This window comes from Clupea harengus, chromosome 23 (genome assembly GCF_900700415.2).
Source record: "Clupea harengus chromosome 23, Ch_v2.0.2, whole genome shotgun sequence".
Lineage (NCBI taxonomy): Eukaryota > Metazoa > Chordata > Actinopteri > Clupeiformes > Clupeidae > Clupea > Clupea harengus.
The window spans coordinates 9,174,253-9,200,545 of NC_045174.1; the positions used below are offsets into that span (position 1 = coordinate 9,174,253).

Sequence of the window (26,293 nt, forward strand, 5' to 3'; positions counted from 1 at the left end):
TCCCAGAGAATTGTCACATAATATTGTGGTCAGCAGATACAGATACTGTTATTTTAAATGATCCCAGTCTTAGACACAGTGCTTGTTCTTAGACCCATGGTGCCATTGGCAGATTTACTGTAATATGTATCACTGCAGATGAATTACACCCAAAACCACATGTGTGTAGCTGAAATCCTGATCCAAGCATACTTTGTTTGCTCACTTACTGGAAAATTCAACATTGGAATAGAATACAATGGAATAGTGTGGTTCTAATGTGTGCTTGAAATCATAGGATGCATTCTCTTTCATTGGGATTGACTGTGCTCCTGGCTGTCTTCTGTGGTAAGTGAGACGCTCATAGCATATATTGTTTATGAACCGGTCCGGCTTACATCCTGATCAAACATGGATGCAGTCGCATCACATCTAAATGTGTACAATGTGTACCGTATGGTATAGCTTTCCAAACCACTCACACTGAAAATGTAGGCAAGGTGCGTCACTATTAAAAATGGCTGCATCGATGTAACAGACACAACAAATATATTTTATACTCCATCACTCCATACTCATAATAAATAATAATAATAATAATAGTAATAACATAGCTTATTCAATAATAATTATATTCTAATTCTTATAATTCTCACTGCATCTCTTATATGGCTAAGGAAGTCTACCTGCTGTTTAAATAATGTGTTTGTGTGTGTGTGTGTGTGTGTGTGTGTGTGTGTGTCTGCCTCAGCCACCCAGGCGCTGAAGTGTCACCACTGTGTGAACATCAACAAAGAAAACCCAGACTGTACCAACATCGAGGAGAGAGAGTGCAGCCCCATGCTCACCCACTGCCTCACGGTCCGCATGCATCACCCAGCATGTGAGTGGAGAAAACTATTCTCTCTCTCTCTCTCTCTCTCTTTCCATCTATCTATCTGTCTATCTGTATGTTTCAGACATTCATTGTGTATGAATTATCAATCATCACAACAGTAATTTTCAATTTATCATTCTGTATGATACCATTTCCTGCTGGAACTATCTGAATTATGACAGTGCATTCCAACCTCACCTTTTCAACCCTGGAAGATTGCTCTACATAATGTTAAGATCACATAGGAACTGAACTGAGAGGTTTCATGTGTTTCATATTTTTTTTAGATAGATAGATGTTTTAATGTGTACATTTCTGCCCTCTACTGGAAGAATGACAGTCCTGCAGCAGTAACTTGATATTTCTGCTAAGCTTTTACCGGACCCACCCTGTTTGTCTTTGTTCACAGAGAGATAGGGGCTCAACTTGTGTAAAATGGCGTCTTCCTGGCAAGCCATTTTATTTTGAAACCACAAAGGAGCTGACCCAAAACAATAAAAGAAAAAAATATATTATCAATACAAAAACACTGTTGTGTCATAACAATACAATTTCTGAGAGAACTGCCAACAGTCTTGTGAGCTTCCATTAAGCCACCCAAACATCAGGCAGCTGATTGTCATGCAGAGTATTTAGAAAAACAACCTAACAGGGTGAATTTTATACTCAGAAAGGAGTCAGTTCACAGTGAAGCACTGCTGGACTACTGTGAGGAGCATAGTTGAGACAAGGCGAGGCAGCTTTATCACTAGAAACAGGCATTCTGTGAGAGAATGAGAATTGGTGCAGTGCTGTACAAGGCAAGCATAATTGTGGGTATGCGCAAAACAAGAACTTAAAAGTGGTCAAATGAGGTTGTGTATGCAGTGAGTGACAATATACACAGTGGTATATATGTAATGTGTACAGAGCACACAGACATATTCTCTGAGGGCGAATGAACAGGAACGCTGCGTGTAGCAGCAGGGCATTGAACAGAGTAAACAACAGAAGTAGGCTAGTAGTCTGTTGCTGACACCATCATTCAGAGGTGAGGGTGGGGTTCACATACTACACCAAGATGAACAAACACGCCCGTCTTAACGCAGGCGTGGCTCTGCTGAGCTCTTTGCTGAGCTTCGGCGTCTCACCTAATTCATGGCTTCCTCTCATGTTACAGTCAGTGACGTGACGTGGCAAGGCCCTGACTTCTCTGTAATAACCTAATATGCTTCATTCCTCTTAAGGTCAGATCTTAAATCAGTGCCTCTTACATCCCTCTGCAGATGGCGAGGTGCGTAAATGTGCCACCCAAAAGGAGTGTGACGGCAAAGCACCAGCGTTTGTGGAGAGACACTGCTGCGAGGAAGACCTCTGCAACTGAAGAGAATGTCTGAAAAGTTGTGTGAAGAAAAGCTTTATCACTATGAAATAAGAAATGCATACAGTAAACAGAGGATTTTGTCTGTTTAAGAGATACTGTTAGTACTTTTCTTGTTCAGGGGGACGGCATTTGATCAAGTGAGCTTGTAAGACATGTAGGCCAGAGACAATGTGTCCTTGGCAGAGATGATTAAAAAAAGGTGGCGAGACGATAGTGAAGAGGACTGTCTGTGAAGTTTTCATCTTGCTGCTAAGGTTATGAACAAGTTTGTGCTTGACAGCATGATTCCTCTCTCTCTCTTTCTCTCACTCCCTCTCTCTTTCTTCCTCCCTACGGGCTTGTGAGTTTGATCGTGATATACATAAATGAACACAGTCAAAGCAGAAACTCGGTCGCGTCTTGGTAGAGGGACTGACTTGAGAGGGTATTTCAAGGTCGCTGAGACGTAACTGTCTGTTGCGCAGAGCTCTCTCTCTCTCAAGTAACACCAGCACATTCCTTCACACCCTGACCAGAGGGCATCCGTTCTCCTTACTCAGAAACACCATGATGCTACCCGCGGAGCACACTAGTGAAAAGGCATTTTACACAATCGACTAGCCAACAGTTTTATCTTTAATCTCTGAATGTTAAATTTACACACGCAAGGCCTCGTGGTAATGGAAAAAAAACATATAATAGCTTAATTACAAAGAGACCTAAAACAAATTGTGCCATAAATTCAGACAGTGAAACATCTCTGCTTGCATATTTATATTCAAACAATCACCTTCTAACTGAAGATCTCTTTATAGGGATATGCACTTTTCTCAAAATTAAGCTTTACATACATCACAGCATGACATATCCTGTAGCAGTACTGGCACAATGGAGATATACAGTACAGGGGACAGTATACCCTCTTACAGATGACTATTAGCATCTCTGACAGAGCCACCTCCTAAGTTGCAGAGGTAGTGCATAACAGCGTACAGAAAAAACAGGCAACTGGCCACTATGACCAGACACGAGATGGATGCCAGGGCAAAGATAGACATGCGCTTCTCGGTTGCGGCCCTCACTATGCACACCTGAGGCCCCGGGCAGACATTCCCCTCGGGCTCACACTCGTAGGGCCCACTCTCCATCTTGGGCAGGTTCCACTGCAGCAGAATGTAGACGAACGCCACCTCCACCATAATGCGCAGCGCCACACTCATTAGGTAGAAGAGGAGCGTGGTCTTGCTGGCATGGAGGTCCAGCATCATGAGCTCCTCTGTCTTCTCCTCCTGCTTCGGGCTGCGCTTGCGGGCGGAGGCGCGCAGATGGGCGGAGAAGAGCTCCATGAGCATCACGGAGAGCAAGAGGAGCACAAAGAGGAAGTTCCAGGCCGCCACCGCCGGCCGATCAAAGTGTTTGTTGAAGCATGCCCGCGAGCACACGCTGTCGCGGGCGGTCCCATTGCAGCTGAAGTCGGTATCCAGCTTGAACCAGGGGAGCTCGGACAAGAAAAGCACCACCAGGCGGACGGCCAGGAAGCCGAACCACAGAGTGCGGGCCTTGTAGGTGGTGCTGGTGTTCACTGCTGTGCGGAGGATGGGGATCAGGCCAGTCACTATAGCTGCTGCCATTACCTGTCTTTTTGCTAATCATGTAGAGATATTTCTTTTAAATTAATTCAGCACAATTCATCACAGAAATTCACCAATCACATATTAGGCTGCAACACAATTTTTTGGCATATATACATATATGTTATATATTATATATATATATATATATAAGTCGTTTTTTATGATGTGACGACAAACACAACTGAGCAAAAGGTTAGAATGGAGCATTCATCATGTAAACCCCCTCCATCCACTACAAAAAAAGAAAAAGACTCAAAAGAGAAAACATTGAAAAAATGTGGCCCAACTTACCGTGTGTATGACTATGCCTTCCTGGAGTGAACAGTGAGTTCTCATGGGTGTGTTAGTTTTCTGTTCGTTTTCTCTCGTTTAAAGGATGATGAACTGCACCCGTCATCAGTATTGATGTTCTTCACACAGTGAATTTTTTTAAGACTAGTACTTCCTAAAGTCTTTTCATGACTAATGCACAACGTTCATTTGACGCAATCATTTTGGACTAAATTGAGCTATCTTCCAAAAACATATGAAATTGTAGACATTGTAAAGTCTGAAATCCTCCATTTTGTACAAAACACTGAAGCAAAGAAGATATTTTTGTGTGACTTTATTGTGCCAACCCAACAGTCACAACTCATGACCTCAGCACTGCTTTGGCTAGGCCGCCAGAGGACAGATGACTGAAAGATACAGAGCATTACCGCAATCTCACTTAAATTAAATAGAAATGTCCAACAGAGGGGGAAAGAAAAAGGACAGATGTTGATCTCCATTTCATATAAAAAATATTTAAAGTACAACATTCAGTGACTTCAACCAGGTAGTATTAAATATTTGTATATGCTGCTCACCTTGGTCACACAAAATTGAAAAAGTGTGAGAAGAAATCACATGTGTTCACTACATTAGTTTCTAAATATTTGTCATCCCATCCATTCTCGTTTTTAAGTAATTGATTATGGATAACCCAAACATGGCAATAAATGAATAGCGTTTTATATAAAATGAGACCATTATGCTTAGATCACAGAAATAAAACAGTACAGAGTCATTCACGTAAAAGAGCGGAGATGCAAGAGGTAAACTGAAACCACTGCACTAAACTACGTGGGAGTGCATCTGCATCTTGACTCTCATCATGTCACCATTCTTAGCAGTTATGAAACTTGCCTTAATGTGTTAGATGTCACTGCAGATCTAATCACCCTGCAAGATCACAGAGCACCTACCCAGCTATAAACAGCATGGAGTCAGGATCATATAATACTGGAAACATACATGCAGATTTTTGGTCAACTCTTTTCCTTTCATTTAGTATCATACGAATATATCTGTGATTATGAGGTCAAAAAATGCAGTAGGCCTCATGCTTTGAAATAATTAATGGATTAACTGATGGTCCACCTCAGAGTCCATTGTCCTTATCAATGTAGACATGTGTGGGCACCGTCTGAAACGCCGACACTGGCACTGTTACGGGCACTGTGAGGGAGATGGTGCTGGATTCAGCTGCGGAGGGGGACATCGCACCAGGGGGCGAGGGTGAGGGCAGGGGCTGGGTGTGGGTGTGGGCGATCTGGCCAGTGGGGTCGGCGTCACGGTGTGTGCGCAAGTGTTTACGCAGGTATGCAGCGAACAGGAAGGCTTTGCCGCACACCTGGCACGCGTGGGGCCGCACGGTGGAGTGGATGCGCTGGTGCTTGCGTAGGCCGGCCTTATTGAGGAAGGCCTTTCCGCAGCTCTCGCAGACATGCGGCCGCGGCTTGGGGTGCATCTTCTCGTGCTCGTGCAGGTCAGCCAGCTGCACAAACTCTGCCTGGCAGGTGGCGCACACGTGCGGGCCAAGGGGCAGTGCCACTACAGTGGAGGTCGTTGGTGGCGGTGGCGGGCTGGTGACGTGGTAGCTCTCGTGCGCCTGCACCTCCTCCCATGTGCCAAATGTCAGGTCGCAAACGCTGCAGGAGAACTGGGGGAGCGTGGGCGTGGAGAAGGGCTGCGTAGCCTCGTCTGGGGCCGTGGGTGCCTCCTGGGGCCTCTCTGCCACGTGCGTCCGCTCATGCTTGCGCAGGCTGGAGGAGACCACGAACGACTTGAAGCACTGTTCGCACTTGAAGGGCCTTTCGCCGGTGTGCACGCGGCGGTGCTTGTTGAGGCTTGAGCGCTCAGCGAACGACTTGCCACACTCGGTGCAGGAGAAGGGCCGAAGACCTGTGTGCACCAGCATGTGCCGCCGCAAGTCCCAGGATGCCACAAAGGCCTTGTCACAGTTCTGGCACTTGTAGGGCCTCTGCCCAGAGTGGACCCTCTGGTGCACAGCCAGGTCTGCTGGCTGCCGGAACTTTTTGGTGCACTTGTCGCAAACATAGGGCTTAAAGCCCTGGTGCGCCCTTTGGTGTCGCCGAAAGCTGGAGGGGTCCGAGAACATTTTGCCACACTGTGGGCATAGGAAAGGCTTCTCACCCGAGTGTGTGCGCAGATGGGACTGGTAAGAGGACCGCTGAGTGAAGCCTTTGTTGCACAGTCCGCACTGGTAGGGTTTGTTCTGCAAGTGGATGCGCAGGTGGCAGGCCAGGGAGGAGGACCGGGAGAAGGCTTTGCCGCAGTCGGAGCACAGGTAGGGCTTCTCCCCCGTGTGTGAACGCTCGTGGTTCTTCAGGTCCTTCAGCTCTGTGTACGTCTTGTCACACTGGCTGCAGGAGTAGGGCCGATGCCCCTGATGGTTCCGCCGGTGCTTACGGTACACGGAGGGGTCGGCGAAGCTCTTCCCACACTCGGCGCAGAAGTAGGGCTTCTCGCCCGTGTGTGACCGCTGGTGCACCTTCAGCTTGGAGAGGGTGGGGTAACTCTTGGAACAGTGCGGACAGGAGTGGGGTCTCTCACCGCTGTGCTGGGTCATGTGGATGCGTAGGCAGATGGCCTGCATGAAGGCCTTGCCGCACTCGGTGCACACGAAAGGCTTCTCACCGGTGTGGGAGCGGCTGTGGTTGCGCAGCTCTGTGTGGGTCTTGTAAGCCTTGTGACACTGAGGACACTGGAAGGGACGGTTGTCGGAGTGGGAGCGCTGATGCTTTGAAAGCTGGGCTCGGCTGGGGAAAGCCTTATTGCACTGGACACAGGTGTGCTGCCCTTGCCACTCCAGCCATGCATGCTTTGAGACCTTGTGGCTCCGTAGTGCCGCAGGACTAGGAAATGCCTCCTTGCAGGCAGCACATTTATACGTGGGCTTAGGCTTGGGGGGCCTGCCTTTGCCTCTCCGTCTGGTGGGTTGCTCCTTGATTTCATCTGGATCTTTGGAGGCCTCTTTCTCAGCAGGTGGAGGTGTATACTGCTCTACAGTGGGCGGACTGCCTGGCTGGGGTGATGCCATCTTTTTGCAATTATTCTGTTATTGCTGTAGAAAAATTAAAAATTAAGAGAACTTGTGAAATCACTGAGAATGATTTAAATATTATGCGCTGTTTAAAAATACAGTAATTATGTAACGTCAAAGTGTATTGACGTGGAAAACGTGGTGCCCACAAATAGGCGATTCGAATTAATTCATCAGGAATAAAGATATCTCAAAATGGCCGGCATTAGGACCTCTGGGACAATTAGGCAAAAATGCTCTTGTTGTCAAATAAGTTTCAGTATGCATAGGCTTAAAATAACGCGGAATACTTTGCATGGTAACTCAAATTCCTGATTGGACACTCATGAAGAAATATTCACTGATCATCAATCATTACGTGCATGTAATAAACAATATGACAGGCAAGTCCTCTGCTTTTCAGTCAGCTAGCCTGACTCAAAATGGCTGGCTTTAGGACCGGCTGAACAAGCGTATTTGCGCCCTACTGTCATCGCACGGGGTAGAAAAAAGATCTGATGCTTTAATGTAAAACATACTGAAATAAATATAATCCCTTACCTGTAGAGCCAGCAGCCTTATTTGGAAAGATATAGTTAACAACCTCAAAATAAGGTCAATGTATTTGTTTTCTCTGTCGCACCACTGAGCGATTGTTTAAGGCGAGGACGGCTTTAGGACCATGACGAAATATCTGTTTCAGCGCGTCCAACTGTACACTGCTGCCGCAGATCCATTGAACTTTGGGCAGACGTTGCTTTTAATATCTGAATTACATTAATACTTTAGAATTGACGCCAATGGTAGTCTATTTGCACAGCAGAGTAAACAACCCGGACACACAAACTGAAAGAAAAGGGAGGAGAGATGCACGTCTGGGGAGGGATGGTGGGAGGAGAAAGCTAGCTAGCGTTGAAGAACTAACGTAACAAGCTAACATTATACACCGACTAACTTTACCATTGGACTTGCTGTGCTGGCAAAGTATTCATGACACGATAAAAATATCTGGCTGAAGCAACTGCGTTCTTATTCGGTTAACGGGTTTCTATTTATGATCTTAATAGCTTGTCTCTCACTGTGGAGTATTGGAAAATGAGTTGAGATGTGAAAATGGGGACGGATTTCCGTGATGCACATTTCCTGTTTCCTAGCAACAAGAGCAGGAAGTGTGTGGAATGGGATGGAAAAAGACAATTGAGCATAGAACGGGGACATTGATAGCAACTCGTCCCGAAAGAACAATGGAACGCGATTCATAAATAATTCAATTTTGGATTGAATATATGCCGATTTGTCCCTTAAATTGTTGTAAGTATATATCTATACTGAATTCGTCAAGCAAATTGTAGCCACGACATTTGTTTCGCTAGCTAGCAAGTTAGCTTTCACCAGCTTGTTGGTCAACGTTAGCTAATATTAGCTGGCCATTGGGTTAGCCAGTTTTTACATTGCTAGCTAGCTGTGTAACGTTAGCTAATTTGACAAGTAAAACCAAGTCAAAAGTTTCTTAGTTGTCGGTGTTAACGAATATACGTGTGTAATAGTTTACTTGCCATGTATACATTGAGGTGTATGATTGGTTTGGCGGAGCCCATTAGAATGTTTTATCAGGAAAAAAATCCGTACATGTTCTGTTTGAACAGCTAGCTAGCGCGTTAGCCACCAGCTATTTGTTTACTGTGTAAATAATCTAGCGCTGCCATTGTGATAGCCACCATCCCGATGCGCTAGCTAGCTGGATGGCTAAAACCGTGTCAGAGAGCACAAGTAAGTTCTGCAGTCTGCTCTGCTGATGTTGGATATTGCAATAGTTGGCTATACCGTTACCCCGTTAACAATCGCCAGTACTATTTAACGATTGAAATTAATTTCCGGATTCTATAACAATGTTGGAATTGAATGAATGAAAAATGGTTAGCCTCTAGCTGGCTAACTTTATTAGTTAGCCGCCTGTTGTGTAATCAGGGAGGGAAAGTGTGATTTTTGCCGTATCTTTATCGTAAATATTTATGAAAATGATTGCATTCATTTGCTCTAACTATGTTACTGTGATGTTAGTTTTCTGCTTCAAAAGTGTCCATAATAAGATCGCTTGGCCGCTAAAAATAATCGTAAATTTGCGTGGTAAGCGAAGTCTAAGAGACAGCAGCCCGATGTCAGTGACTTCATGGAACTTTCATTTCGATGACTCACGAATATAGTGTCAATGTACTTTCCTATTTGCGCTGCATTTTACTGCAACGCTCATCGTTAAAGTTCTTTCTTGTTTTTTTTTTCTCTTTCAGTTCCCATCTGGTGCCTGAACAACCTGGACCCGTGTTTCAAGCGGTCTTTCCCGTGGAGCGGATGTGAATGACTGACCGCATATCTCAAGCCCGTTCTGTAGGGGCATACTGAAAGTTACAGTAGTAGACCTGCGAATATGGAGCTCTGGCATCCTTTTTGTTCTTTAAAGTGTTAACCACCATACTTTGCGAATGAATCCGGCTGGCAGCACCAGCACACCTTCAGATCATCTGTAATGGCTGTGCAAGAGCCAGTACGGACGAAAGGCTTTTTATGCAAGCACTGTGGTATTAAGTGTTCGAACATGCCCAGTCTTTTGGAACACATGGACACCCATCTGGAGTCGGAAGAAGACCGCAAGTTCAAATGTGATGAATGTGGGAGGGGCTACAGGCATGCAGGCAGCCTGGCCAACCACAAGAAAACGCACGAGGTGGGCTCTTTTCAGTGCCCTATATGCGCAAGGCAGCTGTCAAACAGCTTGGCTCTCAAAAACCACCTGCGCATCCACACCTCGCGCAAGAAGTACTCCTGTATGGACTGCGGGAAGGCTTTTAGACTGGCAACACAGCTGGCCACTCACCAAAGGGTCCACCGCAATAGAGAGGCCAGAGGGACGAGCAGTAGACGGGGCAGTGCAGAACATGCCCAGGCCAGCAGCCACGAGGACCACGACGAGATGCATTTCGAGGATGAGGATGAGAGTTTCGATGTAGTTCCCGATCTAGAGCCCGACATGGCTTTAGACCTGCCTATGGATGATAGCTTTAGCAATAGTGCGATGGCAGACATCCTCCCCGGCTCCGCCTCAAGCGACCAGGCAGCCACCGATGATGCCAGCGACCGTCCTTATAAGTGCAACATGTGCGACAAGACGTACAGACACTACGGAAGCCTGAATAACCACAAAAAATGCCACCAGGTGGGTACGTTTGAGTGCACCATCTGCTTCAAGCAGTTCAACAACCTCGCTGCCCTTAGCAGCCACCAGCGCATCCACAGCAAGACCAGAGGGCGCTCTGGCGCTGGCCCCACCCCTCCCGCTGCTGCTGCTGCTGCGGCCGCCGCTGCTGCTGCCGCCGCCACCACCACCACCACCACCACTTCAGCAGCCACTCATGAGAGGAAGCCAGAGCAGGCCACGGGCACACAGCAGAACGGCAACGCTGTGGATGTGCATTTTTGTCACCTCTGCCAGGTGGCGTTCCCCAATGACGACGAGTTTCAGGATCACATCCTGCTGCACAACTCCTCTTCGGTGTCCTTTGAGCTGCCTGTGAATCTGCCAGATGACGACGGCTTTGCGTACAGTGCCAGTCAGTCCCCTGAGTACCCTCCATCCAGCGACACCCCACCCATGCCTCCACTGCTGGACAAACAGGAGGACTACGGAGAGCCGGTGGGCTCCGCCGAAAACGGTCAGATATACATCCCTGACCCATTCCAGGATGAGCCGCCCATGCTGAACTCTCAGGGAGAGCCCACTAGTGTGGTGGCCTCGGCGGACCTCCAAGAGGACTTGCAGGAATCCGAGTCAGCCGACCAGCAGGTGAAGGAGGAAGAGTCCTCATCACCGGACTCAGACCGGCGCTTCAAGTGCAACGTCTGCAACAAGAGCTACCGCCATGCGGGCAGCCTCATCAACCACAAGCGCTCACACCAGACTGGTGTCTACCAGTGCTCCATATGCCGGAAGAACTACCCCCACCTTGCCGCCCTGCGCAGCCACCATCGCATCCACCGCGCCCAGACCTCCACCCTGAGTCAAAGCACAGAGGGCGATTGGCTCTCGTCAGAGCCCCAGACGCTAGAGAACCAGCAGGGTGACTACCCCCTCTCGGATGAGGAGGAGGAGGAGGAGGACGTCGGGGACATTCTGGACCTCCCGGAGGACCTGCAGGACGAGCCCCACATGGTGACCGAGCAGGGCCTGGACCACCGAGGCCACCAGGACGAGCAAATGGGCTACCACGAGCAGTACGACATGCCCTTCACCCAGGAGGGAGCAGTGCACCTACCTCACGGCGAGCACCTCATGGAGAGGCACATGTGCGCCGACTGCGGGAAGACGTTCGCAGACATTGCGGGCATCAAGTCGCATGCATGCCCCCTCCACCACCAGCAGCAGCAGCACGAGGCCCTGACCAACGGCTCCAGCAGCCACATGGACTACCAGGGACAGCACCTTATAGGAGACTCTGGCGCTCACGTTGGCTTCGAAGGGCACAGCTCAACACAGGGCTATTACCCGGAACATCACCAGGGCTACCACCAAAACATGCACGGGGGCATGATGGGAGGCGACCAAGGCCAAGGGTTCGGCGGCGAGGTGGAGGACGAGGACGACGACTACGATGGTGGCGGCGAGGAAGAGGAGGACGGCGAGATGTACCACTGCTCTGTGTGCGGGAACCACTACACGAGCATGCGGGCGCTTAAGAGCCACCTCCGCGGGCACACGCAGGTGCAAGGCACGCCCTCCAGCTCGGGTCCCTCCTCCATGTCCTCCCTGGAGGCGGAGAAGGAGGAGGACCCTGGCGAGAGCCAGCAGGGCGACGGCAGCCTGATTATCTGCAGCACCTGCGGCGAGAGCTTCACCAAGAAGCAGGACCTCATGGCTCATCAGCTGCTGCACAGCCAAGCCGCCCCCGTTGAGGCTCTGCTGCCGCCAGCGCCCCAGCATTATGGCGCCAGCCAGGAGAACTCCTTGGGACCGAAACAGGAACCGGCGAGCATCATCTGCACGAAATGCGGCATCTCCTGTGTCAGCTTCCAGCACCTGGAGGCACATCCGTGCCCAGGGCGGCGGGACAGCGACGGGGTGAAGAGCGAAGACAAGCCGGACAGTGAGCCGGTGCTCGCCAGGAATGAACCGGGACGCCCCGAGAACCAAGACAGCGGGGACCGCCTCTTCAAGTGTGAACAGTGCGGACGGGCCTATAGGCATGCCGGCTCACTGCTTAACCATAAGAAATCCCACAAGACTGGGGTGTTCCGTTGCTATGTGTGCCAGAAACGCTTCTACAACCTGCTGGCCCTCAAGAGTCACGAGAGGACTCACTTTGACATCAAAAAGTAAGTAATTTACCAATAAGTTATTTGATGTAGTAAGTCATGTTCAAAAATCTATGTTAAAGTTTGTGCAGCATTCAATAGTTATTATTTTATATATAGTGAGTTACAGTGATTTATTATACTTAATGATGTCATTTTAATTAAAAAATGTTTTTATCTCTTTCAGGCACACCTGCACAGAGTGTGGCAAAGCTTTCAAAATCCACAAGCAGCTGCAGAACCACTTGCGTGTACACGAGGAGAACAAGGCCAAGATCCAGGAGCTCAACAAGCAGATCCAGACCCTGATGCAGATGAACGGAGAGCTGGCCCAGAACGGCCTGCGCCTGCGCAAAGCCCAGAGGCGCAAGCGCAAGGAGACCCCCGCTAGAGGGGACGGAGGCCCCAGCCCAGAGAAGGAGGCCCAAGGGCCAGTGCAGTCCCCGGGATCGCAGAACCCCAACGACCCGCGCCCGTACACCTGCAACCAGTGCGGCCGTAGCTACCGGCACGCGGGCAGCCTGGTGAACCACAAGAACTCCCACAAGACCGGCGAGTACCACTGCTCCATCTGCAACAACACCTACGCCAACCAGCTGGCCATGAAGAACCACCTGCGCATCCACTTTGGCCTGAAGAAGCATGGCTGCCAAGAGTGCGGGAAGGCCTTCCGGGGGAAGAAACAGCTGCTCAACCACCGCTGCGCCGCCAACAGGAAGAACCCTGACGCTGCAGCGACGACGAGGGTCAAAGGTCGCCAGCGGCCCAGAGAGCCAACGTGCAAGCGCTGCAGGCAGAAGTTCACCTCCGCCGAGGAGCTCAGGGCGCACGCCTGCGCAGCACCGGCGGGTGGCAGTCGTGGAGGTGGTGTGGGCCCGGCCAGCGGGCCTCGTGAGGAGCGGCCATACAAGTGCGGCGTCTGTGGTCGCAGCTACCGGCACGCCGGCTCTTTGCTCAACCACAAGAACACGCACAAGACGGGCCACTTCAGCTGCTCGTTCTGCAGCAAGCCCTTCTCCAACCCCATGGCGCTGCGCAACCACACGCGCATCCACACGCAGAAGAAGAAGCACGTGTGCACCACCTGCGGCAAAGCCTTCCGCCTCTCCAGCATCCTGCACAACCACCTGAAGATCCACACTCGGGGGGCCTGCCACTTCAGCTGCCCCACTTGTGGCAAGACCTTCCAGGGCAGGTCCGGCCTCAAGAGGCACCGCTGCCTGAGCGGAGGCGGCGGGCGCGACCCCCGCAGGGCGGCCGTCAGCCAGGAGGGGGGCGACAAGTGCTACACGTGAGTCATCATGCCGGGTTTAAATACGATGCGTGACTACTGTAGCGGCTGAATTAAGCTGTGTGGGCGTTCATTTAAAACAGCTAATCAGTGAGCCATTCAGCTGTGCATATAAACTAGCAGATATGTACACTTACATTTGATTATCTAGCTCCCGGCAAGGTACAGACGCTCTACATTTTGTCAGTGCATGTGGTTGTTCTTCATTCAGTGAACGCCTATTGAACTGCTAGAATAGGGCACTATCAGTTGAGCTGCGAGAGTAAATTAGAGCTATTGATGCCTGAAAGTGTTTTTAGTTTTTTTCACCCTTCCAACAATCCCCTTATTTCCTGGAGCAGAAAGCTAAGACCTTTAACTTATCTGCTTTGTGGCAGGGGACCCTGTGTGCCTCGGACAAGTTTAGGGGTGTGTTCCCACTAAATGTGTGTTCGGCACTAAATTCATTGATTAAAGACAGACTGTCGGGAATATCTCATCTCATGGGTTTGAAATGCTTAAGTTACAGGCTGAAATGAGAGGCTTTGCTTAAAAACCCACACATGCACATGCTGTGCACCCTCCTTGGCTCCGATTTCCTGCCCGTATGCTTTTTTTTTATGATATAGTGGCAGAGTTGAAGTGGTCAGGTTTGACCTGATGTCCTTTTTGTTTTTCTCTTTTTTTCTTTCTTTTGCTCCCCCTCCCCCTCCCCGTGGCAGGTGCGACCAGTGCGGCCGATCGTACAGGCACGCGGGCTCGCTGCTGAACCACAAGAAGACCCACTCGTCGGACCTGCTGCACTGCTCGCTGTGCCTGCGCACCTTCACCGACCCGCTGGCGCTGGAGAGCCACTCGCAGATGCCCCGCCACTGCTGCCCTGACTGTGGCAAGACCTTCTGCGAGTTCACCCACATGCAGAGCCACATGGAGGTGCACAGCAAGGGGCGCCCGCTGCCTGGCGGAGGAGCTTCTGGGTCGGGGTACCTCCACCACCCCCCTCCGCAACAACACCACCAGCAGCTGCTGCACCCTCACCACCAGCAGCAGCAGCAGCAGCAGCAGCTCCACCCCAGTCAGGCCCAGCAGGCGTACCCGCACGCCGAGGCCATGCCCATCGATGAGGAACTGGACTGGGACTCGAGCATAGACCCGAGGATGGGGCTCCAGGGTGGCTTGCCCAAGATGGCTCAGGCGTTTGGTCAGGTCCACGGGGGCGGCATGGGCAGCAGCGGCGCCAGCAGCAGCGGTGGAGGCTTCCCCGGCGAGCTCCAGGAGCACGGGGAGAGCGGCGGCGGTGGCAGTGGTGCCGAGACAGAGAAGAGCCACGTGTGCGAGCACTGCGGGCGCGCCTACCGGCACGCCGGGTCGTTGCTCAACCACAAGAACAGCCACAAGATGGGCTCCTTCTTCTGCTCGGTCTGCCAGAAGGAGTTCACCAACCTCATGGCCCTCAAGAACCACCGGCGCATCCACACCGAGCCCAAGCGCTACCAGTGCCTGGAGTGCGGCAAGGCCTTCCGGGTCTCCACACAGCTCATCTGCCACCGCCGCATCCACACCAAAGAGAAGCCCTTCTCTTGCCTGCTGTGCGACAAGCGCTTCTCCAGCAAGTCCAATCTGCGCCACCACCAGAAGATGCACCAGAACTCGCAGGCTTCCTACGAGGCCTCCTTCGACATGGACCCCAACTCCTTTATGGGACTGGGTGTGGACCCTTTCCTCTGAGCTAATAGCCCTATGTTTAGGGTCTGGGGGGGTGGTTGTGTCTATATTCTGACTACACTCTTTGTGCTCTAAGGGGAAGATATATATGGTCATGCTCGTCACCAGATTGCACCCCCCCCCCCCCCTCAGCTATACTGTTAAACGGGCTGATGCCAATAATTGTAAATCAGGTTAGTCTGCTGGTCCTACTCAAGCGGCGTTCAGGTGCCCCATCCCCCACCCTCTAGCTGCCCCTCCCCAGAGTGTCTTTGGCGGTTGGCGGGGCAGGCTTTTCATTAGATGCAGTCAGGCGTAGCCCCCATTAGACTACCTCTGGTAGGGACATTGACACTGTAAAAAGCTCCAGAAATCACGTTGACGGTGCCTGACTGACTCGACTCACAGACTGTTTTTCTTTTCTTTATGAGTTTGAATGTCTTTTTTTCTGTTGTGTTCGTTTTTTTTCCAAGGAGTGTACAAATCCTAAAGAATTTAATGGTACTATCTGAACCCATCTTACTGTAGTCTGAAGGGGGTGAATGGTCTCAAGACCTACTGTTATCCCCCTGTTCCCTTCAACCCCTTTACCCCCCTACCACCCATGCTGCCTCCAGACGTAGAGTCCGACCGATTCGATCGCTCGTGAAACCGAACGACCTCGATGGGAGCGCGCGACAGCCGCAGCCTGGCCAGTTGACCTGGCGACGGGTTTTAAAAACAAAAAAACTAAAAAAAAGTCAAAGGTGCTTTCACACTCGGAGCGTGGCGGCACTGGAATACCGCAGGGTATCCCGTTAATCCCAGAGGAATGTGTAAGAGCCTCTACTAGCTTGTGCGTTCCTCCAAGGCCTTCAGCTTAGCACTCGAAGTGCGATGGGCCCATCAGGAGACAAGGAGAGAAGGTACCGCTTTGTTAGTGTGTCGCTCATGGGGAACTCACTTGTGCCCAGTGCTTCCTTTAGCTTCAGGTCCGTTTGGTGTTCATCATAGACTGTCATTTCTTTTTTTTCTTAAAGAATATATATATATGTATACATATATAGATATATGAGAAACAAACTCCCGTTAGCCCTCTCTGTGAGTGCAGAATGATTGTTGTCTCCGCGGTCTCATTGTGGGCAGCGCTTTTAACATGCTGTCAGACAGCAGGAACGGTTCATGTGTGTATCTTCCCTCCATCCCTCCCGAGCGTTATCTACAAGATATCAAGTGTATTTATTTATTTAAAAAAAGACTATTTATACCCCACCTTTTAATGTTTTGTAAGACTATATCAAGAGTCTCACCTCTGAGCATTTTTAACTCTGGTATTCCACGTGCATGTTTCGGATGTGCTCTTAAATCCACTTCGGATTGATTGTAAATGAAAATCATGACGCCTTGGTAGTCTAGAGAATGGCTAAGTCCCAACTAAAACACATCTTTCAGAACATTTCAGATTGGTGTCTTTTGCAATAATATTAGTAACATGATAATGATTAATAATAACAATAATGGTATTGTTAAGTATTTTTCCCGCAGTGCGTATTTTAAAAAGACTCTGTTGTACTATATCACTGTTCTTTTTTTTATTATTTAATCTTGTGCAAGTATTTTTCTTTTCTTCACAAAACTATTACTGTCACGCACAAGATGGAAAAATATGTATGTATCTTCAAGTGTTTGTGACGACCTCACAGCTGTCTGTGGTGGTGTTGTGCTTTAGACATCCATGATCGGTCGGGCTCTATCATTAGCAGGACACCAATGGAAAAGGGGACTTGTAATTTCAATACTGCTCAGGTTTCACACCTTATTAAGGAGAAAAAAAACAACATAACATAAAATGTAAAAACATTGTATTTGGTTATATAAGTATATATAAATATATATAAACAAGACTTCTGTTCGGTTCTCACCCGAGACGCACAAAGCATCATGTGACAGATTCTGCGAAAGATGGCGACGCCAGGCTGCATTTCTTACATGTGCCATTTCCTACCATTGTACTCTAATTAAAGTTGCTATTAATAGTTTCCATTCTATGCCTATATTCATGTGCTTACTGATTTTATTTAAGAATAGGAGTTCAACCCTTTGTGTATCAATGGCTTCAAGTGCATTTCAAACTTCAATATAAAGAACTGACTTCTGAAATGTTAATTGAGACCTCTCTTTCTCTCTATCTCTGCAATCAGTTGCATATATCTTTAAGAAAATATACAAAATATTTATTTTTGTTCTTTTGTTGATCAATGTTTTCTCTTTCTTGAGTAGAGGACTTGCAAATAATGTTTATTTGTAGACGGTCATGCCCTCACTTTCTTGAAATAAAATAAACACAGTGTAAAGACCACTTCTACGCTGACCCTTCTCTACTATTTTGTCACACACCCCAGACGCTGTACTTTTTCATGTCATGCCAGATTTTCCTAGGCAAAAGGTTAAATGTGTGATGAAATCAGCAGGCTGGTATTTCTTCCATTTGGGGGGTAAAAACATGTAGCTGTAGCAGAATAGTATACTATTGAGCCATTGGTTTATGAAATGCAACCTTTTGACAGACGATGAAAGACATTTATTTGTTTTCCTTATAAACATTTTAATGTGTACAAATATCTTACATGTTCTACAGTTCCACCAATATGGATGCCATGGTAACAGGCGTCTAGGTTCTGAGACGGTGACCTAATGTAAACTTAGACTTCTGTTTCACATTGTGACATCTGGGGATTGTTTCCTGGTGGTCGGTATAGCAACAATACAGACACTGCACAGCTGTGACCTATGTTCTTGTAGAAATTTGGGAAAACGCAAACCGTATTGCTGCTAAACTGATCAAATCGAGTCATCTGTCAGTAACATTAGGCTCACACGAGTTCAGCTAGGTATGTTTGTGAAACTGGGGCTTTGTGCTTCAATCACTTCACCCATCTATTTGCTCTGGCACTCCTGCAAATCCATGCTGGCAACGCATTCCACCATACTAATAGTCGTGTTTTCTGAGCGTCCGCCTAAGTCAAGGACACCAGCTAAATGGTGTTTCTGACAGTTACCATGGATGTGCCTTTGTTTCACTGGACCAAACTGACTGAATTGCATTTAAATTCATTGTCAGACTAGCTGACCAGAAGTAAAAAATATGGTCTTTTTAGATTTTATTTGCTTACACATAAGCTTATCTGAAAGCTTATCTGCAGAGAGAGGATGCCCCGGTAGCAGTGGTTAGCGCCACAGTTTACCTGACTCCTCTAAGGCACCGTGTGGCTACGGATGATTCAGATGCTGATGTCTAGATTATAAAGCAGACTCGGTGACAGCGCATAGCTGGCCCTTGCTGAGGTAAGCCAGCCTTTGAGGGAAGCCCATCATATCAGTGTCTGATGCACTAACTTGATAGAGGAGGTACAGTGAACCATGAAAGCCCTGAGGCCTACAGCACAGTCACAGCTTTAGCTAGTGCTAATTAGCGCCACAGTCCTGCCTAGTCAGGGACCGGGAATTGAGGAACTGTGTTGGTCAGACACTCAAGATGCACTTTCACAGTGCGCTGTTCACTGTCGTTCACGCCACCCCTTGTGCAACCTCACTTCTTATTCCCACTATTCTTGGCTATTTCATTGTATGCATGCATGCAGCTGTGGCAAGGAGTTTTTTTCTGCAAATCCCTAGAGCCACAGATGCTGTGCACATCTGACTCTCCAGACGAGGGAGCACAGGCCGTCACGTCAGTGTCAAAACATAGTATACATCCGGACTATGAGGTTGATCTCGAGAAAGGGTTAAGTGCATACTGCTGGAAAATGGAAGTACGTATTAATACTATCACCTACAAAAGACAACTCAATAAGATATGTGCTATTGCTTAAATGTGTACATTCAAGAGGCCATGTGCCAGACTAAAGACCAGGGAATGTCCCATTGGCGGTTCAGGGTGGGTTGTAGGGGAAAGTATAAGAAAGCCCAAAGATTCAATATAGCTTGTGGCAAGGGAAGGCAACTAGTATTAAAGTCGTCTCAAATGCCTAACTGTACATTAAATACCATAGTGCAGGGTTAGACTGTGTCTAAGACCAGAATGTGACATTAAGAGAAGACACTGTGAGATTGTGAATGTGTGTGTGTGTGTGTGAGTGAGTGTGTCATACAGGGCCTAAAAGACTGCTGAAAAAGAAAAAATAAATTACGAATAACACGGATTTTCTAGCTCCAGGAGAATCCAATGAGATGATTGCACTCTGAAGGGCACCTCTGCTTCCTCCGGGGCCAATGCTAGACGGTGAGTGCAGCTCAAGGGACCACTCTTTTGGGGTCCATCTGGCAGGTCCTTAGCCTGGCTGGTCCAAGATTAGTCCGTAGTCTTGTCACTTTAAGCTCTTGAGCACATCTACATGTCAGCTACCAGTACAATAAATAGAACAGTCAAATATCACTACTCAAAGAATACTCTGTGGTCTAAGTCCCAGCATCTGAGGCCGACTGGAATGACTGGAATAACAGTTCACTGACGCTGAGCTCTCTGTCCCATGCCCTCTGGTTCCTTAAAACGCTGAATCGAACTGCAGAGAGAAGAGGAGGGTAAATATTACATTCACTTGCCATTCATACTGTTGTTAATTTATGCTTCACAGAATGATTAAGACCTGTGTGCATACCAACTTGGGCGGCTATAAAGGGTACAGTGGTCCAGTGGTCTCCTCTATAGGCTCTGGGGAAAGAGTAAAATAGTAAATACTTTAGTAAGATTTCATATTTTTAAGATTTAATATTGAATGTACAAATAACACTTCCAAGTATGCATCCCCTGCAGACACCTTTGAGATACAACCTGTTTCAAAATCTAAAAAAGATAAGTGTAGTGTAGTGCTGTTCAATGCTTTACTGCAGGCTTTCTCTACACAAAATCAACAGGCCCTTTCATACACGAAATCTGGGAAAGCTTGCACGGTTAGCACTAGGGGCTGTGGCGTGACCTGGTCCTCACCTCGTAAGGGGCTTCTCCTCGTCCTGCACTTGTGCACCAGCACCCCTATGAGCAGCCCACCAAACACTAGCACAGTAACCAGCACAGAGAGGCTGGTGATGGCCGCCATACGCCAGGCATCAGACGGAGCAGAGAGAACGCGAGGGCCTGGCACATAAAGTAGAAATCAGAATGGCATCTCTGTGTCCCACTTACAGTATGGCACAACATGTCATATTACACTAAGATCTGGTCATTTTAAGCCCAAAGGTGTTTTTTTTTAAGAAGAAGAAATAAATATTATATATATATATATATATATATATATATATATATATAAAACATAAAAGTATGTTGGTGTATATTGGACCAGATATATATAAGATCTTGTACTAGCTTTTAACTAGTTGTATTTTACACCTAACTCACATTTGTCACATGATGGAGTTTTGGGGTACTGCAGACAGGAAGAGCAGGGAAAGCACTCATCAACGTCAGGATTCCACACTTCTGATGGCCTGCATGCTGTAAGAAAAGATGCCAGGTAAGCTTCAATAAGCAATATCTACAGAAATACCACAACTCTTATTTCAGCTGTGCTTTTTTCTCATCAATCACAAAGCCACAAGGGAGTTGACTGTTGAATGCAACTGTTCTGCAGGTAAGTAACAAAGAGATCATCATGTGGTCTTGTTCTTCAGAATGGCCTTGGGAAATTCCAGTGAGGTGATGTGTCTCTTGCACTTGCTGGGAAACCAACTTAGTCATGGGGTGAGTGCGCAAGCAAAGCCAGATTGTTTTTTGAATGAGTGAACCCGAGGGCGCTGCAGTTGGTGTGTGCTCGGAAGACTGTGACCACCTGTCACTGCGTACGTGAGCCCCTGCAATTCTGTTGGTGTGAGAACTAAACAGTCCTGCGTTGAATGGAGGCGATGGGGCAACTTTCACCAAAATGAAATGAAACTTTTGAAATGAAACCCCCCCCCCACCAGGCGTACCTATGAGCAGCTCTGTGTCATAAGCGCTCACCTCAGAAACCACAAGCATCCGGCTGTAAGCCGCAGACCCTTTCGAGTCGTCAGACACATACAGGTGTGACAGAGAGCCCCAATGACATCAAAACAAGGCACAACAAGGCATGAGAATGATGAGGCTTGCTGTAATGCAGGGGAAACAGTTCACAGCCAACTGTTCTGTGAAATATTCTCCTGTGACCTTTCATCCTAAGTGTACATTTCAACTATTCAGTCCTATGCTGCAGTTATTCATATAGTTGCTTAGTACATTAAGATGTTATTACTTGGTAAGATTAGGATCCTAGGAATTAGGATACTTAAAATTCAGGGAATGGTGCTCTTGGATTTTTGACCTAATGGGCTAATTAGACATATCTAAAGGATTATTTACCACTTGCCTTGTAGGTCAATGGGCTACTACAACAGATTATTTTAGATTAACCTATTACTATTCTAGCGCTCTGGTCTTTAATTCATATATTTAGGACTAGACTTTGTTTTTGCTCCCTGCTCTGCTCAACTAACCCACCTGTCTGGAACACAGCTACACTGTTAACATGTGGTTGAGGTGGACATCACTGTCGGCACATGGCGTCACTTGTTATCTACCTTGACGAAGGCCAAGAGGGAATTCCAATTCAGATTATTTGAGATTAGTTGATAGCTATTGTTAGATTCAAATCTTTAAGTAAGGGATTCCCTGCATTTAGGACTTGACGTCACTTGACCGAGGTTTATGGGGTATTCCTATCCAGATTACTGTGGATTACTTGATGTCTACTCATAGATTCAGGTCTTGAAGGGTTTCCCAGCCTTGGCGTGAGGGATTCCCTGCTCGTAAATAAGGATTTGCCTGTCTCTACGTAAGGGTTTCCCTGCCCATAAGTAGGACAGGACAGGTTATTTGACGTCACTTGTCGTCATGTAGGTTAAACAGTTTCCATATTAGATTTAACTGGTACTATTAATAAATTCAAGTCTTAAAAATAGGTGTTTGCTTGTCTTTATGCAGAACTTCATTGTAACCACTTTGTTTAAGTCAAGATGGTTGCTGTTGAAACCATGACTGTTCAAATGAACTGGTCACGATTCATTTTGGATATGACATAATTTTAAAACTCTGTTTTGATTAACAATTTACCTCTCACAATTATAAATATTCATTATGTCATCAACATTAAAATCATATATTCTGAGCTATAATTTAATCAGATCCGATATTCTGAGCTATAATTCGAGGCTCAGTGTGGCTGAAAAGCCTTTCCTGCCCAGTACATCCAGTGAAATGGTAAAGTCATCATTGGAAACCTTTCTTCAAAGTAACGGTCATACAGGTTTCATGTTTTCATTTGGGCTTTTGGAACTTTGTCACTGACTTGGCATTTGGCACATCGGCAAGATGAGTGTGCAACGGCACTTTCATTGGATTGCTGTACACCGGGACTGCTGACTTGGAGACTCTGACTGGTGTGGGATGGCGGATTTGGTGCAAATCAAACAACCTGCATCAAACACCAGTGAATAGTGAACTTTGATGTTACAACCTGTCAGCATACCGGAAGGATGACAGACACCACACACATCCAGATATGACAGAACATTCTCAATAATCACTTGTTATATGGGCCAAAGGTAGGCTGACAGGGGAGCCGACCCTCCCCATCAATCAGCTTGGGGACCACACAAGCATTGTTAATGTTTTCTATGCACTTGTAAAGCATTTTGAGTAAAGGAGTGAACAGTTAGCTAAGCCTACAAGCAAAATTTCCCATAAATCTCAAATTCTCAGTCTGAAGTTCTCAGCTCACCCTTACTCCCCATTCTTAAACCAGTCAGACAGTGTGAAACATGAGTGCATTATTGCCCTGCAACAACCCTGATTTCATTTTCAAGTTAATATATTTCCCGGATTTCAACATGCAAAACTACAACCACAGGAACCGCGGGTATTCTTGCAACCGAGAAACTCCAAACAGACAATTCTTTCATATTGTGGGAGCCAGTTCCTCCGGATGGTTTTTAGTCCCAGGCCATTTCCTTTGGAATAGCCTACAGATGAAGTGTGGGAAAATATGAACCACTCGCTGCTCTCAAGATGTTGTAGGTTGTTGAGCGGAGGCAGGAGAACTGGGACAGTGTTCATCATCTGGACCGGGATTAAGAGGTCCCGGTGCATTTCAACTCTGGGCATGAGATCGGGTGAAATAAAGGGATCGGAATGCGGAACCGGTGAGAGCAGAGGCTGGTGAAGGAAACGATTTCGTATGAGACTCCACCAGCGTCACGAACTCCACTGGAGTTGCCATACATTCCCGTATCAGACAGGAACATTAAATCACGTTCTCAAACTGTATTAGTCTACTGTAAGAACTGTTTTCAAACTTAGTTTCAACCTCGTATAGTGGTGAAATGTAACGTAACTTAAGAACCGCCCGGAACTTTCAATACACTAAAAATAACAAATTGTTAAATACGTTTAACTCACGTTACCCACACAAAAGAATCTCAAAGTATTCTCCTTAGCGGATACTTTCATATGGAATATAGGCTACTCACTTTTCTGCGTGTTTACTCCATTGATGCTGGTTGCTGCCATCAGGATGATCCCACAGAAAGCACAGAATATAGTATTCGTATCCATAGCGCTTCAAAAACACTCACGCAAAACCTGAAATTTCATCTGATTAAAAAGCCACAGTGGTTTTTCACCATGGCACGGCCTGCGTTTGAATGACTCACCAAAGTACTCTCAGCCTTGTTTTAATAGCGCCCACACCCACGCGCTCGGTTCAACTCGTATGAGTCATTTCCTTTCGGCGCTCACTGTACTGCGAATCTGTATGCTGCGCACGAAAGGCTTCAGGAAACCTAGCTACATTGTAGTTTAAAGGGAATGTTTCTGTGTCAAAAGACGTACGTTTCCTGCAAATGCGTATTGAAACTATTTCGTTGAGTACACTTTCGAACTGTGACGGTCTCCGAGGGGTGTGTGTGATAAAACTTTTGATATCTTGGAATCAGTATACTACGTAAACAAATAATTATGATTATGATAATGTCAGAATAAAGACCTGAGATTTGTTACATGTGAACATTTTCACAATGGTAAGGCTATGTAACTGCACGAAAACAATCAGTGTTATTCACAGTATACACAGCGGTCGGTCACCCCACCCATCGACGTAATGCACGGAATATGTTCCAAACTGAAAGTTCAATGTCTGGCTCAATTTCAGGCGGGAGTCGGAGGCTGGAGCGACCCACGTTTCAAGAGACTGGAATTGGTGTTATTGGAAACAACAATTAGTTGTCACACAAAGTTAAATTTGTAATGTGAAAGAGTAAACATAGAGGTATATTCCTTATCGATGTTTTCAAAGTTTGACAACCAGGTAGCCCACCTGATATAGTTTTTCTCTTTAAACGTGTAACAATTTATAAGCCGCCACCACCACTCATTCTGCTTGTATTCATTTCACTGTACCGGATAAAGTGTATGGTCAAGTATGGTTAAGTGAATAGTGTTTCATACGCAATAGCAAGCGTAGTTATTTAACTCACTGGTGGCAGATCTACATTGCACCCAGACTATTAACTGAAACTGAAAATGAAATGAAGAAAACATCACTAGGACGACAGATTGGTCTACCCACTTTATGATGTTCCTTTCAGGCAGATTTACAGAAAACAAAAACGTGTTGGAGGAAATGAAATAATGAATGTAATGAAACTGTTCAAATGGGGGAAACCTTATGGTCCTCTCAAAATGAGACAAATACAGAGGTACAGAGGACAGCTTTTCTGGTTAGGACCACACATAATTTATCACATCTATCACAGCGCTTGTCATTGGCAACAATGGCATGATAGCATTTCTGAAACATTTCTATTGTTACAAGGGACCAAACAGCCATGCATTGAAGATCTGAAGATTTGCAAATAAACGCTCGAGTCATCACCAGGCCTGTTTGACACTTAACAGCACATTACAGTTACGAGCACTCTTAAACTCGATTCAGTTGTAAGGCCATACAGTCTGTGGGAGAGAAGTTTCCAGTGAGTTCCAAAAAAAAAAAGAGAGAAAAAAAAAGAAGAAAAACCTTCCTGCAGAACAGTGCTTTCAAACACCCAAATTCTGAAAACAGCATGGGGGTGATTTTCAACTAAATGGAGTCACTGAACCTGCAGCTCCAGTGCCAGCAGTTATTAGCCATAGCAGTTTTCTTCCATTGTTCATGTCTGACATTCCTTGGTATCCCAGGTTTACCCAAAGGGACATGGTCAAAATGGACAGACCCCCCCAAAATCCCTCCGACGCAAAAGGAACCCACAGCCGTGGGTCAGGGATCCCAGGTGACCTCAAAAAGCATTATTCCACTACACACACATCACATTATTAAAGCCTGGGATTTACAGACATGTAATGCACTGCAAGCCCATACTTTGCCAGATATGCAAACTGCAATTCTAACATGTAGAGCTGTCTGGACAAGTGGACATTTTAACTGTTTAACTGCCGCCAAATGGTCATGTGCTGTACATAGTGATTGACAGCCGAGAAGAACAAGTTCACTTAATAAAAGAAACTACTAGTAAAAAAAAAAAAGTGAAAACGATTTATAAAAAAAGTAACACAATACAAAGTTAAGACAATTTAACTATGATGAGATCTGAGAAACGAATGGAGAAGGGGGGAGACGGGACGGACGAAGGTCAGTCAGTCGATCCAGAAGCATGGCTACCATGGCTACCATCGCTAAAGACACAAGTATTGGTGCAGTAATGCTGATGGATGCCCATGTCATAGTTTTTTTTTCTTTTCTATTATATACGG

General features: G+C 47.0%; 5 protein-coding genes across 6 annotated transcripts in view; 2 read left to right on the forward strand and 3 right to left on the reverse strand.

Annotated features, from left to right (window-relative positions):
* The first annotated feature begins 154 nt into the window (after nucleotides 1–154).
* LOC116218751 (CD59B glycoprotein-like) lies at nucleotides 155–2,308 on the forward strand. Its single transcript, XM_031561461.2, has 3 exons — nucleotides 155–327; nucleotides 731–862; nucleotides 2,122–2,308. Exons 1-3 carry the CDS (start codon nucleotides 279–281, stop codon nucleotides 2,217–2,219), a joined length of 279 nt encoding a protein of 92 aa, XP_031417321.1. The 5' UTR covers nucleotides 155–278; the 3' UTR covers nucleotides 2,220–2,308.
* Nucleotides 2,309–2,732: 424 nt separating this feature from the next.
* LOC105888748 lies at nucleotides 2,733–4,353 on the reverse strand. Its single transcript, XM_012814490.3, has 2 exons — nucleotides 4,124–4,353; nucleotides 2,733–3,843 (listed from the first exon to the last, which is right to left on the reverse strand). Exon 2 carries the CDS (start codon nucleotides 3,827–3,829, stop codon nucleotides 3,122–3,124), a length of 708 nt encoding a protein of 235 aa, XP_012669944.1. The 5' UTR covers nucleotides 3,830–3,843; nucleotides 4,124–4,353; the 3' UTR covers nucleotides 2,733–3,121.
* Nucleotides 4,354–4,424: 71 nt separating this feature from the next.
* On the reverse strand, nucleotides 4,425–8,142 carry znf668 (zinc finger protein 668). The gene is made up of 2 exons (XM_012814678.3): nucleotides 7,743–8,142; nucleotides 4,425–7,223 (listed from the first exon to the last, which is right to left on the reverse strand). Exon 2 carries the CDS (start codon nucleotides 7,197–7,199, stop codon nucleotides 5,238–5,240), a length of 1,962 nt encoding a protein of 653 aa, XP_012670132.2. The 5' UTR covers nucleotides 7,200–7,223; nucleotides 7,743–8,142; the 3' UTR covers nucleotides 4,425–5,237.
* Nucleotides 8,143–8,362: 220 nt separating this feature from the next.
* Nucleotides 8,363–17,840, forward strand: znf646 (zinc finger protein 646). The gene is made up of 4 exons (XM_012814489.3): nucleotides 8,363–8,492; nucleotides 9,470–12,545; nucleotides 12,712–13,815; nucleotides 14,517–17,840. Exons 2-4 carry the CDS (start codon nucleotides 9,706–9,708, stop codon nucleotides 15,520–15,522), a joined length of 4,950 nt encoding a protein of 1,649 aa, XP_012669943.2. The 5' UTR covers nucleotides 8,363–8,492; nucleotides 9,470–9,705; the 3' UTR covers nucleotides 15,523–17,840.
* Nucleotides 17,841–18,061: 221 nt separating this feature from the next.
* rnf40 (ring finger protein 40) overlaps nucleotides 18,062–26,293 on the reverse strand; it is a 25,700-nt gene continuing 17,468 nt past the window's right edge. For both annotated transcript variants that reach the window (XM_012814626.3, XM_031561410.2), the window contains exons 20-24: nucleotides 24,016–26,293; nucleotides 20,873–20,968; nucleotides 20,465–20,611; nucleotides 20,136–20,188; nucleotides 18,062–20,039 (exon numbers count right to left, since the gene is read on the reverse strand). The exon at nucleotides 24,016–26,293 is cut by the window's right edge and continues 441 nt beyond it. The gene's annotated coding sequence lies outside the window, so the exon portion shown is untranslated. The remainder of the gene's footprint in view (nucleotides 20,040–20,135; nucleotides 20,189–20,464; nucleotides 20,612–20,872; nucleotides 20,969–24,015) is intronic.

Excerpts from the sequence above, each read along its gene's own strand:
- LOC116218751 (XM_031561461.2), top strand. The coding sequence starts at position 279 with ATGCATTCTCTTTCATTGGGATTGACTGTGCTCCTGGCTGTCTTCTGT. Across the intron at positions 328-730 it reads GCTCCTGGCTGTCTTCTGTG|CCACCCAGGCGCTGAAGTGT; the intron begins GTAAGTGAGACG and ends TGTCTGCCTCAG. Across the intron at positions 863-2,121 it reads CCGCATGCATCACCCAGCAT|ATGGCGAGGTGCGTAAATGT; the intron begins GTGAGTGGAGAA and ends ATCCCTCTGCAG.
- LOC105888748 (XM_012814490.3), bottom strand. The coding sequence starts at position 3,829 with ATGGCAGCAGCTATAGTGACTGGCCTGATCCCCATCCTCCGCACAGCA.
- znf668 (XM_012814678.3), bottom strand. The coding sequence starts at position 7,199 with ATGGCATCACCCCAGCCAGGCAGTCCGCCCACTGTAGAGCAGTATACA.
- znf646 (XM_012814489.3), top strand. The coding sequence starts at position 9,706 with ATGGCTGTGCAAGAGCCAGTACGGACGAAAGGCTTTTTATGCAAGCAC. Across the intron at positions 12,546-12,711 it reads ACTCACTTTGACATCAAAAA|GCACACCTGCACAGAGTGTG; the intron begins GTAAGTAATTTA and ends TATCTCTTTCAG. Across the intron at positions 13,816-14,516 it reads GGGGGCGACAAGTGCTACAC|GTGCGACCAGTGCGGCCGAT; the intron begins GTGAGTCATCAT and ends TCCCCGTGGCAG.